The 14,855-nt window shown below is 50.0% G+C and overlaps 1 protein-coding gene across 2 annotated transcripts in view; it reads left to right on the plus strand.

Annotated features, from left to right (window-relative positions):
* The window catches only part of TRPV4 (transient receptor potential cation channel subfamily V member 4), a 36,740-nt gene extending 30,743 nt beyond the window's left edge, over positions 1-5,997 (plus strand). For both annotated transcript variants that reach the window (XM_077160070.1, XM_077160071.1), the window contains 4 exons: positions 459-775; positions 1,473-1,600; positions 4,601-4,722; positions 5,293-5,997. In XM_077160070.1, coding sequence (XP_077016185.1) covers positions 459-775; positions 1,473-1,600; positions 4,601-4,722; positions 5,293-5,450 — 725 coding nt within the window. In that variant the 3' untranslated portion in view covers positions 5,451-5,997. The remainder of the gene's footprint in view (positions 1-458; positions 776-1,472; positions 1,601-4,600; positions 4,723-5,292) is intronic.
* The last annotated feature ends 8,858 nt before the right edge of the window (positions 5,998-14,855 follow it).

The following is a 14,855-nucleotide window of genomic DNA, read 5'->3' on the forward strand; positions in this document are numbered from 1 at the left end:
TCAGAATCTCTCAGCCCCGGCCTATGGACATTTGAGACTGGATAATTCTGTGTTATGGGGGGCTGTCTTGCACATCGCAGGATGTTGAGCAGCATCCCTGGCCTCTACTCACCAGATGCCACAAGTGACATTCCCCACAATACACGAGAACCAGAAGTGTCTCCTGATACTACCCAATGGCTCTTGGAAGGAGTCAGGGGAGAGCTCCTGGCTGAGAATCACTGGTCTAGATCCTGTACACCTCTTCCTTGCCAGCAGGAATCTGTAGGGAAGCACGATTGTTGGAATTAGGAGGATCTGGGTTCACCTCTTGGCTTGGCTTGCAAGCTGAGCAACCTCAGTCCAGGGCCCTCCTTCTCCAAGCCTCAGCTTGCCCCTCCATATAATGGGAATGATGCTGTCCGCCTCTCAGCATGCATCCTCACACTTGGCTGATGCCATCCCTGGCCCTCCCACAGCCCTGGTCTCCCTCCTGAACCCCTGTGCCAACATGAAGGTGTGCAACGAAGACCAAACCAACTGCACGGTGCCCACGTACCCCTCGTGCCGGGACAGCGAGACCTTCAGCACCTTCCTCTTAGACCTCTTCAAACTGACCATCGGCATGGGCGACCTGGAGATGCTGAGCAGCACCAAGTACCCCGTGGTCTTTATCATCCTGCTGGTCACCTACATTATCCTCACCTTCGTGCTGCTCCTCAACATGCTTATTGCCCTCATGGGGGAGACCGTGGGCCAGGTGTCCAAGGAGAGCAAGCACATCTGGAAACTGCAGGTGAGGCTCCCCTCCCCACGCCTGCTGGCCACTCTTCTCCTTCCAAGATGGGGGAGCCCTGACCCACCTTGCCTGACCTTGGATTCCTCAGCCTGCCTCTGGGTGAGTCCACCATCTCCTTCCACCTCCATTTTCCTGTCTGTGCAGTGGACACAAAAGGTTGCTGCCTGCCTCCCAGAGCTGCCTAGGGAGTTTCGAGGTGGCTACTTGCCTGACCACCAGCAGTGGTCAAACTCCCAGGGGGCATTCCACTTCCCCGGGCAGCACTGGGTGCGCTCGGCTGGGACAGGAGATGCAGTGTGCTCTGAGAGCATCAGCATTTCACCAGGGGCTCCGGTTCTGAGCCCAGGGGGGCAGCCTCCTTGCCCACCTTGGCACACCAGGTGAAGCTGGGGTGTGGGTGTGGCCACCCCAGCACAGCAAAGGGCCAGCTCTCTCTCTCATCAGCAGGTCTTTTACTAGCCCGGGCGTCATTTCCAGGCTCCACCAGCCAAGGGTCCTGCTGGGTCACAGAGAAGTCAATGTGGTTGCGTGCCACGTGGACACGGGAGTGGCTGCCTCCGCTTCCCAAAGGCTTTCTGTGCCAGCCTGGAAACCAGAGTCCCCCAGGGTCTCTGTGACAACTCCAGCCCTCCCAGGTCAGGTGCAGGTCCCAGACCAGGAGATTCACAGCTAATTGTGCCCTTCCTCCCTGCAGTGGGCCACCACCATCCTGGACATCGAGCGCTCCTTCCCTGTGTTCCTGAGGAAGGCCTTCCGCTCTGGCGAGATGGTAACGGTGGGCAAGAGCTCTGATGGCACTCCAGACCGGAGGTGGTGCTTCCGGTGAGGCGGGGTGGTAGGGGCGGGGCGGTAGGGGCGGGGCCATCTGGGGTGTGGCCTGTGGGTGGGCGGAGCCATCTGGGGTGGGCGGGGCCTCCAGCTGCTCCCACTGAACGGTCTCTACCCATTGGAATGTCTGGATCCACTGAGGCTCTGATCGTCCCCACCTGAGTTCAATTCACGGGTGATTTTGGACAAGTCGGCTCAGCCTCAGTTTCTTCATCTGTGACAGGCAGACAAGGGGAGTGCCCACCTCCTAGGCCAGCCAGGAGGCTAGGTTGGCACGTTGTCCCCAAAATGGCAGTCAGGGTTACTCCCACTCTGTCCCTTTGCTCAGGGGAAGTGGGGACTTGGAGGCTGGGGCTCATCCCAGAGCATCATTTTTTTTAAAAATGATTTTTTATTGTATAATATATATACAAAACAAAGGGAGAAAAGCAATAATTTTCAAAGCACACTTCAACAAGTAGTTACAAAGCAGATCCCAGAGTTTGTCATGGGCTACCATACCACCATCTCAGATTTTTCCTTCTAGCTGCTCCTAAACACTGGAGACTAGAAGGAATATTACTATCACTATATAGGAATATATAATATTACTTACTATCAGCAGTATTACTCATTTACCAAATCCTGTTCTCTCTGTTATACCTCCTCCTTCTCCTTTAATCCTCTCCCGGTCTATAAGGATCTTTGGGCAATGCCTGTTCTGACTTTTTCATGTTGAGAAGGGGTGTCCACACTAAAGGCTAGGGGGATGTCATTAATTGATAATCCTTGAGAGGCTGGTCCCTCAGTTTGGGGATTTATCTGACCTAGGAACCCTCTGGGAATTATATGTTCCAGGAAGGCAAACCTAGTGCATGAAACCTTTATAGAGTCTCAGTTAGAGCCCTAGATGTTCTTAAGAGTCAACAGTAGTAATGTTGATTGGGGTTAGCAAACCATGGCAATTAACATTATCTAACTGAAGCTTGCATAAGAGTAGCCTCCAGAATAGTCTCCGTTTGATCTTTCTTGGCCCGCTGATGGCATATTTTATTACACTTCTTTTCCTCCTGTTGGTCAGGAAGCCATTGTCAATTTTAAGGTGCCAGGGTCAGACTCATCCCTGGGAGTCATGCCCTACATTGTCAGGGAGACTTTCACCCCTGAATGACTTGTACTACATAAGGGAGAAGGCAATGATTTTCCTTGCAAGGCTTAGAAAAAGAGGCCACATCTGAACAACAAAGAGGCTTCCTGGAAGCAATTCTTAGGCATCATTATGGGTAGTCTTATGTTCTCCACTACAGAAATAAGTTTCAAAAGAGCAAGTCTCAGAATCCAGGGCTTAGCCTATTTTCTTGGGAGTTCCCAATGGTTGAGCGGGTACCAGGGATTTCCCAGATGGGAGAGTTTACTAATTCCATATACATATTCCCTTCGGATCCTCAGGGAACTCTACAAATACTTTTTAATTATCAGCCCACCATAATCTGTGATGTATCCTGGTATTAGATTAAGCTAGAGAGAATTAAAAGGCCTTGTTCCCGTTCTGGACTCCAAAAGTTTGGGTTGAGCTATCCAGAGAGGTTAGATTATGTTTTACCAAAAATTTAGGTTCTATATATAATAAATCTCTCTGCCTTGATCTCATCCAATAGCTGAAGATCTAGAGTACATACACTGTCATCTTTTACCCTGCATTATAATTTACCTTAGACCCAGCCAGACTGGCTTCGTTTTAAACTCTAACTGATCTCTTTTCTTGGTTACTATCACTATTATATATAGCTATGCTAACTTTCAGGTCTGCAGCACTCCATGTCTGAGACTTAGGTGTCACAGTTACTCAAAATTCCAGGGAAATACCAGCTGTTACATATATAGCTCAGTGTCTCAGAATCCAGAAATACATCTACAATTTCAGACCAAATGTGGCTGCTATAAGAGCCCACAATTCTAGGCTTCCATTTTTTTATAAGTATTCTCTGAGAGAGACCTTAGCATATTTGTACTTTTGTTTCAGGCTTATCTTGAACAACACATTGTCTCCAAGGTTTATTCAGTTTGTCGTGTACCCCTTGATGTCCCCCCTTTTTGTAGCCACACTAGATTCCATCATATAAATGTATCACAGTTCACCATTGTGCTTCTCAGTCATTGGATCCTTCACCTCCCTCTATTTATTGGGCATCATGGATAATGTCCAAAATAAGTAAACCCTGTCTTAACAGAGTCTTCATTTGGTTGTACAATCAGCAGCACTCCCAATTTTAGACAATTTTCATTGGTCCACAGTGACAAAGAACCAGCAAGTATAATGTCATCAACTATCGAATCAAAACTACTCATTAAGAGCATCACTTTCTATGGACCAAAACAGTGGGGGGGCTGCAGCGCCTGGGCTGAAAGGGAGCTGGGGGGAAGCAGCAGCTCCCAGGGCCTGCCCAGCCTGTCTGGGGGTCATCTGCAGGCTGACTCCCTGTTCCAAATGCACGGGGGGTGGGGAGGTGCCAGCTTGCCAAGGGAGCCCCTTAGTGAACTGTTTCTTTAAAGGTGAATCATTCTTTGTAAAGGGGCTGCTGGTGTAGACGATGAATGTAATGTTTGGAGTCAGGCAAGGCTGGGTTCCAAAGTGGATTCTGTAACTTACCAGCTTTGTGACCTTGAATGAACAGAGTAACCTCTTTGAGCCTCAATTTCCTCATCCATAAATAGCGAATGTACGTTCCTCATTGGGTCCTGACATATAGCAGTTGCTCAAAAAAAACGGGTACAAAACAATAGAGAATACAAAGACCCATACAAGAATTATATTGCTTCATTTTGACCCCAAGAGGCTGTGGCCTGATTTTACCAGGGTGGCCCCAATAATGAGGTGATGATTTCAAGAAAGAGGATGTGCTGGGGAGATGGAATCTAAAGAGGATTAGAACAGGAGGGCTGCCTGGGGCTGGGGGGTGGGGAGGCATCCATCCACCAGGGGACCTCCCTGACCCTCTGCTCTGGCCCTGCCAGGGTCGACGAGGTGAACTGGTCTCACTGGAACCAGAACTTGGGCATCATTAACGAAGACCCAGGCAAGAATGAGACCTACCAGTACTATGGCTTCTCACACACCGTGGGCCGCCTCCGAAGGGGTGAGTGGACGGGCTGGGGATGGGGGGCAGCAGAGGGCAAAAAAGGAGACTGGCCCAAAGGGGGAGCCGTGGTCCATCTGATCACTGATTTGCTTTGTGCCAAACCATCCCCTCTCTGGGACTCAGTGGCCACATCTGTAAAATGGGTGGGTCAGATGGGCTAGCGACGAAGTTCCCTTTGATGTTTGTGAATGGCTGACACTTTGGTGAGCATGCCCTTGACCTCACATATACTGCTATGTGAGGTGGGGTGGAGAGGTGGACAGGACCCTCTTCCCAGGCACCTCTACCCTACAATGGAGGAAGCCCTCCTGTTCTAAACTGTTGCAGTAGAAAGAGCAGGGTTGCTCAGGCCATTCAGCACCAGGCTTGAATCCTAGGTCTTCCTTGAATCCAGGTCTTCCAAGTCTCCTGGGAAGGTGCCTTACTTGATGAGTCTCCGTTTTCACCTCTGTAAAATGGGGATAATAATACCTTCCCCTTTAGATCATGGTGGAGTCCCAGAACACAGTAGGTGCTCGATATATGAACACATGTCCACCGACCCTAACTCCTGTGCTCTCTGTACAGATCGCTGGTCCTCTGTGGTGCCCCGCGTGGTGGAACTGAATAAGAACCCGAACCCGGATGAGGTGGTGGTACCTCTTGGCAACGTGGGGAACCCCAGCTGCGATGGCCACCAGCAGAGCTACCCCCCCAAGTGGAGAACTGACGAGGCTCCCCTCTAGAGGCTGTTTGGGGCAGGGTTCAGGCCTCCAGCCTGCAGCCCAACCCCATCCCCTCCACCTGCCCATTTCTAGTCCACCTACATTTCAGGGGTGGCTTCCAGGGTGTCCCCTCAGAGGCGAGGGCCGGGCAGAGATGCCAGGGAGGCCCCAGGACCCTCTGGTTCCCAGGCTCCTGTCCCAGCTTCACCTCCCCCCACCAGGACTGGGGCTCCTGGCTGCCTGTCTCACTCCCATGGAGTCCCAGAAGACAATGGAGGGGCCCCCACCCACGGGTCTCAGCCCCCTTGCCCTGCATCTCCATTATTTATTTGCTTTGCTCTCAGGAAAGCGGTGGCGCATCCACCCCTATACAGGGCTTGGCAGTAGCCTCAGGAATTCCTTGCTAGGTGCACTGCCCAACCTGTGCCCTGGGCTGGTGGGCATGTGCTGCCGTGTGGTGGCTTTGGCCAGGGGCCAGGCCCTCGGACTGGGACCGAACCTCCTGCGTGTTCTGGAGAGTGACTGAGATATGTTGGTGCTCAATAAAGGCTCATTCATTGCTGGTGGAGATGGCGGGACAATGGTAGGGGAGATGGGACGTTAAGAAGTGCTTGTGGTGGGGACAGTGCAGAGAGTAAGGGGCCATGGTACTAACCATGATGGCATTTATGGGGATGGCCACGGGAGCTGGACTGGAGGGTGATTTTAGTGCTACTGAGGGTGGCCTGAGAGATGGGAGTGAGACGGGAGTGGTGATGGGGAAGCGTGTAAGTAGTGGTGCCCCAGGGAGGTGGGGTGGGGGTGCTGCTGGTAAGGACAGTAATGCTGGGGGGGGGATGCTGGGGGGCTTGTAAAGCTGCTGGGTTGGAGCAGAGCAGAAAAGGATATGACAGCTGTGCAGTAAGCCAAAATGAGCCAGAAGAGAGGCGACTGGGTGAAGAGGAGGGGGACCAGAGAAAGGTCACGGCGTCAGTGTTGGCAGTGTTTGTGGAGTAGGGCTGGGGCGGGGACTAACAGTGGTGATGAGCTGGGCACTGGGGTTGGGGCTTCCTTGGGTGCCCGCCTGCCTGCTTCCCTCTGCAGGGCCCATGTGTGCCACCCAGGGTTACGAGTGGTGACTTCCCTTCTGCAGGCAGCCATTTGCCCCAGGCAAATGATCAAGTCTCCAGGCCGCTCCCGAGCCCCCCCCACCCCCGTGTGAGGAGGGGATCCCCAAGAACACCCCATTCTGCTGCCTCCACCAGCAGCCTGAGGAATCTGCAGCTTGCCGCACCTGGGGGTTCCTGGGTCCTGGCTCGGGCTGGGGTCCTGAGCCCCCTCTGAAGCGGCAGTTGAGAAAAGCGTGGGTGGCTGGGGGGCCTGCCCACGGGCAGCTGTGGTGAGAAAGAGCACTGGGCTTGGAATCTGCAGACCCGGGCTGGCATGCTGCGTCCCAACCTCGGCAGTGGATGTTTTTGTATCAGGAGAACCTTGTTCCAGTCACTCCGTCCTCTTGTCCTCGACGGTCAGAAGGGTGAGAATTCAGTGACCCGAGGGACGGGGGTCTATGAATCTCCGCAGAAGGAAGGGAGGATTACTTGTGTTGCCGCTGAGGCTGGCAACACCAGGGGGTCTCTGCCCTTTCCAAGACCTGCTTCTCCATCACCGTCTGCGCCGCCCTCTAGGGCCTTCCTCCGGGCCCCCAGTTCCCCGGGCTTTCCCAGAGCCACTCGCTTCTGGCTCTTACCCAGCATTCTCTGCGGTGGGTGGGGGTGGGGTCTCAAGAGTCCTTCTGATTGGATGACTTGGGTCACGTGCCACACCTGGACCAATCCCCAGGGAGGTGAGAGAGCTTCACTGGTGGCGCCTCCCGCGAACCACGTGGATCCTGAACCAGAATGGTGAGAGGCACGGATCAATTATCTGGAGCACGTCTTTCCTTGGTTTGGAGAAGGTCCTGAGGAATGGGACTCCATCCCTTGGGGCTTTGAATCTGAAAAGGGTGGAAGGTCTGGGGTGGAGAGGGGTGCCTACTTTTCCTTCTTTTTCTGCTATGGTTTGAGGTGAAAAGTCGCTTTTACTTAAAGTGCTAAGTGTTTAGCTCTTTCCCCGGGCCTGTCAGAAGCCACAATGGCCACCTGAATGTATTTTGGGTGAGGGAAAGGCCTGCTTTGCCTCTGGTGCCTTCGAGGAAATGGCAGGTGGGGGAGGCCCAAGGAAGCTCTGGATTTGGAGTCTAGAGAGCAGGATCTGTCCTTGCCTCGAAAACTGACCTTCTGGATAATTTGGGGTGCGTCATAAATTCTCTGAGCCTCAGTTTCCTTATCTATCGGGGTGGGGGGCCGTCGGAGGTGATCAAGTCATTTCCTGGGTTTTTCACAGAAGAGAGGATCGTGTACACAGCTATCTATTTGCGACAGCAAGTAATAGAAAACTCACACTGGCTTAAAGAGAAAGGAATACTTATTGTCTCAGAAAGTAGGAAGTCCCAAGCGGAGGACACCAAGGCTGACAAATTCAGGGCTTCTGTGATTCATCAAGGATTCAGGTCTGCCATTCATTTATCCCTTCGGCAATTATTGACCGCTAGCCGTGTGTCAGGCACTTCGTTAGGCAACGCTTACCTCAGGTTTTTTCCCCTCACACTGGCTCCGTTCAAGGACCCAAGATGGCGCTGCTGATCCAGGCATCACATTCACATGCTGCCGTGTCCAGAGGAAAGAGAAACTGGCTCTTCCTTTCTCTCTTTATGAGGGAGGAAGTTTTCCACCCCCCCCCCCCCCCGAAGTCCCCCAGCCGAACTGCCTCTTGTATTCTTAGCCAGAACTGTGTCATATGCCCCGTGCTTCAGCGAATCTGCAGGAAGGGAAATTAATTCACAGCCATTGGCCTAGAGAAGCATACGGCCATGTGGAAGAAGGTGTTTAGCCCAGCCAGATCTGGGTTCTGTGTGAAAGAACAAGGCATTGACTTTACCTAGGCAATCAACAGCATCTGCTACAGCCCTTTCCCCAGATGTCCACCCCACCCCACCCCCACTACATCTTTCTAGTGGAGAGTTAAGTGAGCAATGTTCTGTCACAGAGAATGACTGTGGCTTGCTGTGAGACTATGAAGAGGTCGCTTCTCTAGGGGATTATGAAATGAGTCTGCCCACAAAAGTTGAAACATCCTCCCAACAGAATAACTTATTCAAGTGAATGTTAAATTAATTTCTTTTTATTTAACGACGTAATTTTAGGTTACAAATTTTCCTCTGTGTACACTTTTAGCTAACTATGTAGTAGCTTCTTCAATGGTGATTTTCTGAATAGGTGATGATTTGGATATCGATTATTTATGACTCATAGCTCTTTGGGGGAATTTTTTTAATGTTTAAGTCATTGAGATTTTTCTCTTTGTTCCAGTAAGATGACCTTTCCCAATTAGTCTTTGAAGTGTGGGACACGTACCTGTGATATGCCAAGAGATTTTCAGATGAAACATTGGACATAGGATCACTTTGAGAAAACATTCCCTTCTCCATTCTCTGTCCTTCTTGATTCCATCAGGGTCTCAGTTTGGTGTGTCTATTCTTAAACACCTTTTTAATGCCTTCCCAACACTCGCTAGTCTCAGTAATAGAAAAAGCTTTAGGCTCAGAAACCTTTGGAGGCAACAGTCTCTGGGAAGAATTTAAAAATGTTTTAATTTCATTTATTTTTAGGGACTGTGTGCCAGGTGATACTGGTTTTTTAGATTAGGTAGTGCTCTAAGTGTATGCTTATAATAAGCTCATTCGAGAATAAAAACTTAGATGATTTTATTTATTTATTTATTTATTTTTATTTTTTTGCATGCTCTAAGTGTACACTTACAATAAGCTCATTCGAGAATAAAAACTTATGATTTTATTTTTTTTATTTTTATTTTTTTCCATGCTCTAAGTGTACACTTATAATAAGCTCATTCGAGAATAAAAACTTAGATGATTTTATTTTTTAATTTTTTAATTTTTATTTTTTTGCATGGGCAGGCACCGGATATCGAACCCGGGTCTCTGGCATGGTAGGCGAGAACTCTGCCTGCTGTGGCCCACCCAAAAGCTTAGATGATTTAAGGAACTATATTAAATGAACAAAAGTTCACGGAGGGGGCTGTGCGATGGTGGCTCAGTGACAGAAATCTTGTCTGTCATGCTGGAGACCCAGGTTCCTGGGTGCACCTGCTTATGCAAAAGAAAAAGTTCGTGAAGGGCATAAGTATGGGGAAAATGATGCCTACTTATGAAAATGACTGATATTTGGGAAGCACTGATCTATCCCAACCCTACATCCAAGCTTCTCTTCTATCAGCACAGTCTATACTCTTCCACTAGTAAGCCTTCCTTGACAGAGGGCTTATCACCTCTGAAGGCTGTAAAAAAGCCGCATCTTTCATTTGAGCTGATACCTGCCTTTATGTCCCAGCCCTCCAGGTCATGTAGGGCAAATCGGTCCTCTCCTCCATCATGTCCTTTGGCAATGTGAAGTTGACTCCTATGCCCTGCTCCACCCCCTTGTTCCCATCTGCTCTTCTCCAAGCTAAACCACCCCTGTTCCTTTAACTGCTCCTCAGGGAATCATTGCAGCCACCGTTTGCGGCATGCCTATTGTGTCCCTGGCCCTGCCCCTGAGTGGCTGCCTGGCTGGAGTATCTAAGACTGAGGAGGTGCAGACACCACACAAGGTCACACAGCTTAAAAGTAGAAGAGATAGGATTTGAACCTGAGCCAGTAGATCCAAATTCCTAGGCCCTTTGCCCACCTGATCTCGTTTAACCTTTTGTGTGATTCCGGAAGGGAGGGAATAAGAGATTTCATTTCTTTTTTTTTTGAACAAGGCACAGAGAGGCAGTGTGGCCTGCACAAGGTCACACAGCTACCTGGTGAGCACAGATTTGAATCCTGGTGTGTCTGACTCTGATAGTGACAAGCTGTCCCTCTTCCTCACCCCCACATGACTTCCTTCCGTTTTCGCCATCCTGATTGTTCAGCTCAGCAGGAAATCTCACCTGTCTTTTAAGGAAAATACTTTTAATAAATGATTAAAAAAATCTTCCTTCATTGATTGAACTCTTCAGGTGTCTCAGGCTTGATCTTACTGCTTACCATCACTTCATTTAAACCTCAAAGTGATCCTATAAAGTTGGTTCTCATCAGGCATTTGTGAAGTTTCCTTCGGTTGCATGTGACAGGAAATCCCAGTACATATTGGATCGCATGACTGAGAAAGACCAGGCATACCTGGCTTTGAGCATGGCTGGGTCCAGGGGCTTGAACTATGTGGCTAGGACTTGATCTCTCTCTTTCGCACCCATCTTTCAGCTTTGCTCTACTTTAAGGCAATTTTGCTCTCAGGCAGCTCTCCCAGGCTGGTGACACCTGTACGCTCTGGGCTGACAACCAGCCAGCTCAGCATCTTAGAGAAAAGAGCTTTGCCATATGGCTTTGAGGTGTCCTCCCACTGTTGGCAAAGCCTAATTTCCCACACCTGATGTTTTGACCAACGGGATGTTAGTATCATGAAAAAGACACACCTGGATTGGTCCTCAGGCGGAGGAGGAGAAGACACATGGAGTGGAGCCAAGTACTCCAGGCAAAGTCCAGCCAAGATCAGAAAAACCCGGCAGATGCATGAGAAATAAATGTTTTTGTGTGCTACTGAGTTCTTGTGATTTTTTTTTAAGCACAGGCAGTAATTTTGTGGCGATAGATAATGGATACTGGCACTAGAAGAAGGGATAAAAAAAAAAAAACACAAAGCAAAAAAAAAAGCTGGATGGCCACTGCGTTCCATATTTTAGATGAGAAGACTGAGGCTCAGAGACTCTTGCCCTGGGCACCTGGCTGATAAATAGTGGGGGTGACATTTGAACCCAGATCGTCTGCAGGTTAGACCCTGGCGGTCACCTGCTGCTTTTGCTGAACCCCGAGACTGTCAGCTCCCGTTCAAAATCCTCTCCCTTTGATCAGACCCTTAACTTTATTCCAATAAGGCTTTCTTTTTATGTGAGTATACGTATATTTAATAACGATAAAACACTTGTATGTCATATCTGACAGGAAGGCTCCCCCTCCCCCAAGTTTAAAGCACCAGTGGGAAATAATTACTGCCACCGGAGTAAAAAACAAAGGGCCCACCGTCAGAAAAGACATTTCTCAGAAATTCTCAGATCTTAATTGAACAATTACCTCTTATGCCTATGAATAGTTCATTATTACATGCCTTGTTATTATTAGCTGTTATTATTGTTGTAGATGAATGTTGGGGATATTTTTAAATCAAAAGCCATTTTCAGCCGTTCTGTTCACCTCCCCCCGAATGCATCCTTGTGACATTCCCAAATGCAATAATGTCATCAGCAAGCAGTCAGCCTCCATGCCTTACCCAGATGACAGTGTATTTTGGTAATTTCTGTTATTTGGATGGGGTGGTTAAATGCTCCAGGCCTCTGTTCATACTGTTATTAATTTTTGACTCCCTGGTGAAAGCATTTACATGAGAATTGAGCACCTCCCACCTTTTATTTTCTAGGAACCCAAAGTCGATGGGGGCAACAGAGATCTTTTTTCATCCTGAGCTTTGGAGATAGGAACAAAGCAGGGAGGTGATAGAGCTAAAGAACAGGATAGGAGGGGCTTTGGGGACAGGTTGGCATTTGGGCAGTGGTGACCCAACTCCCAGGAGGGAGTGGGGGATTGAGGGGTGGAAGTCTTGGGTTCTGGGAAGGAATCACAAAAGGGAGGGAGCAAATGAACATGGTTAAGGCACCCACCATGTGTTAGGCACCACGCTGGGGCTTGGCATTTATGTTTCAGGAACTATATGTGGGAATTTAGAGCCTGGTATTGGTGCCTCCCCAACAGCCATGTCCCCTTTTCCTTTTTCATAGCACCTGATTTTATTCAGCATCCTCTATTCTCCTCTGCACAACTGTGGGCCTCTCTCAGCCAACCACCTTTCTTTTATCTCCCTTACTCGATGTTGGTGTAGGAACAGACATGTGACCCAGTTTAGACTCACAGTCTGCTGGGGTAGGGGGTTTCTGGGAAAGATTTCTTAGATTACAGGAACACATGGGAAGAAACTGCTTTCTCCTTTACGGGGTATTTTCAGATCTGGCTGTGATGCCTGGAACTATGGCAGCTATTTTGTGACCATGAGGGGGCTCAGCAGAGCAAAAAAAGTGTGAAAGACATGGGTCCTTGATTATAGCACTGAGCTGCTGAATTAACCAACCCTGGGGCTGCCCTATGATTATTAAGCCTTCTTATGATTATTTGAGTAATAAAATCTATTTCTCAGTTGAGTTATGGTTTCCTGTGACCCAGCCCAAATCATGCAGATACAACTACAAATTTTTATCCATTTTACACCCGAAGCAAGGGAGGCCCAAAGAAGTAAACAAACTGGCCCAAGGGCATAACCTGGGCATGGTGGGTTGAGGATATGAACTCTTAGGAGGAAAACCTTTCTGGGGATGGTAGGATCTTTCATGTTTGTTTTTATTTTTTGCTTAGTGTTTTTGGTTCTTCTGAAGCATGTCCGCATTCCATTTCTCCATAGCAGTAGGCTGTAATGGCCTCTCTCTAACAAGTGAGGTCAGAGAGGTTGGGGTGGAGTTGAGCATCAGTCACCTGCAGGACTTATCAGAGCTTTTAATATGCTAATGTGATTTGTGCATCTCCACGGGGGGAGATGTAGTGTACACTTTTTCAAACTCTTTTCCCCCAGAAACCCACTGCCCAAACTGCAACTCTTTGGCAAAAGCTAGACTAGGTGATGATAGTAAAAGTAATCCTATCTTTTTTGGTTTTGGGGGTGCATGGTCCGGGAATCGAACCTGGGTCTACCCGCAGATAAGATGAGCAATTTACCACTGAACCACCCCATGCACCCTAAAATATACCTATTTTTATTGTCCATCTTCCACGTGTTGGGTTCTGTGCCTTACAGGGGCTATAAGAGCACCCATCTCCTATGTCCCACCCCATCTGCTACAAAGTTAGCTCCATTTTACAGTGATACAAAGTCGGGGAGAGGGAGATCACTTGCCCAAGTAGCTCTATTTTACAGTGATACAAAGTCGGGGAGAGGGAGATCACTTGCCCAAGGCCACGTGTCCCTGAGCCACAGTGGCAGAATTTGAACCAGATGTCTGATGCTCAAATCACTAGGCCCCACTGTCCTCAGGGGTCGTTCTTACAGGGCTGATGTCCCCTGCCAGCTTGTACACATTTCACCTAGTGTCATCTCAGTCCTTCAGGTTCGTGACCACCTCTTCTGTCAGGTTCAGAGGGACTCCTGGGGAGTCAGTGGATACTGAGGCGAGGCCAATATCCCTTCCTCCTCGCCTCCCCCTGACGCTCTCTGCCGGCTGGTTATTTAAACAACCTCTCGCTCACCAGGACTGCCCACCTCGCTACCCGCTGTCCCGGCCAGGGAGCGGCCCCGCCCCGCCCCCCATGCGGGCCCTTTAAGAGCACGCAGGGCGCAGGGCGTGCAGGCACAGTGCATGCGCACGTGGAGCCGGGCCCGGTGAGGGCGCTAGCTGTTCAGGTTCGACGTTGCGGGTTCAAGGTTAAGTTCAGGGGTTCGACCGTCTCACCGTCCCAAAAATGGGAGAGGGTGCTCTAAAGGCGAGGATGTGAGTCGAGGAAACGCGGAACTACCCAGGAAAGGTGAGTGGCCCCTGTCCTGTTCACAACACCTAAATCTGCGCGGGAGCCCGGGGTGGGGGTGGGGGGGCGCCTCGGAGTTGGGGAATCTTCTGTCTAAAGGTCGTTAGGATAGGAAGAGAGAAGAATAGTGGAGGTTCTGTGCCGGCCCCAGCGGGCTACCATATTGGACAGTTCAGCCCTAAGGGGTGGGTGAGCCCAAGACAGTCAGATGGAAGGAGGGGGAAGCCCATGCCGGAACTGGAAATGTAAAGGTCGGCGCCATGAGAGACAGAGACAAAGAAGGCATCTGGCTTGCTAGGAGGGCCTGGGTAGGGTGCCCCAGTGGTCCCTCTGCCCCCAGCACTCAGCTGGAAGCCCCAGCGGCCTGGGCTGTGCGGCCTGTAGCTGGGCCTTCGTTCTGACGCCGAAGAGGCCACGTTTTGTTTGATAGTCTCCGCATAGCAGGGCAGTGGGGAGCTCTGACAGCTGCTCCATGCCAGCTGCTTCTCGGCCCTTGGTTGGATAAATTTGGCTGGCTAGCCTCACCTGTGATGTGGAGCCTGATGCCTGCGGGATTGTGGGGCCTGGCTAACAGCACACAGCCTGGTGTCATCCTGCGTGCAGGGCCTGTGGGCTGTTGGTAATTATAGCATTAGTTGTCTTTGTCACCTGCTTTGTGCCTTCAACGTGGTAATCAGCGGTGATTAGGACAGGGTGTGGTGGGCTAGCGTGGCTGCGCTGGAAGGCCCTTTGAGATCAGCTGTCCA

Source organism: Tamandua tetradactyla, chromosome 5 (assembly GCF_023851605.1).
Source record: "Tamandua tetradactyla isolate mTamTet1 chromosome 5, mTamTet1.pri, whole genome shotgun sequence".
Classification (NCBI taxonomy): domain Eukaryota; kingdom Metazoa; phylum Chordata; class Mammalia; order Pilosa; family Myrmecophagidae; genus Tamandua; species Tamandua tetradactyla.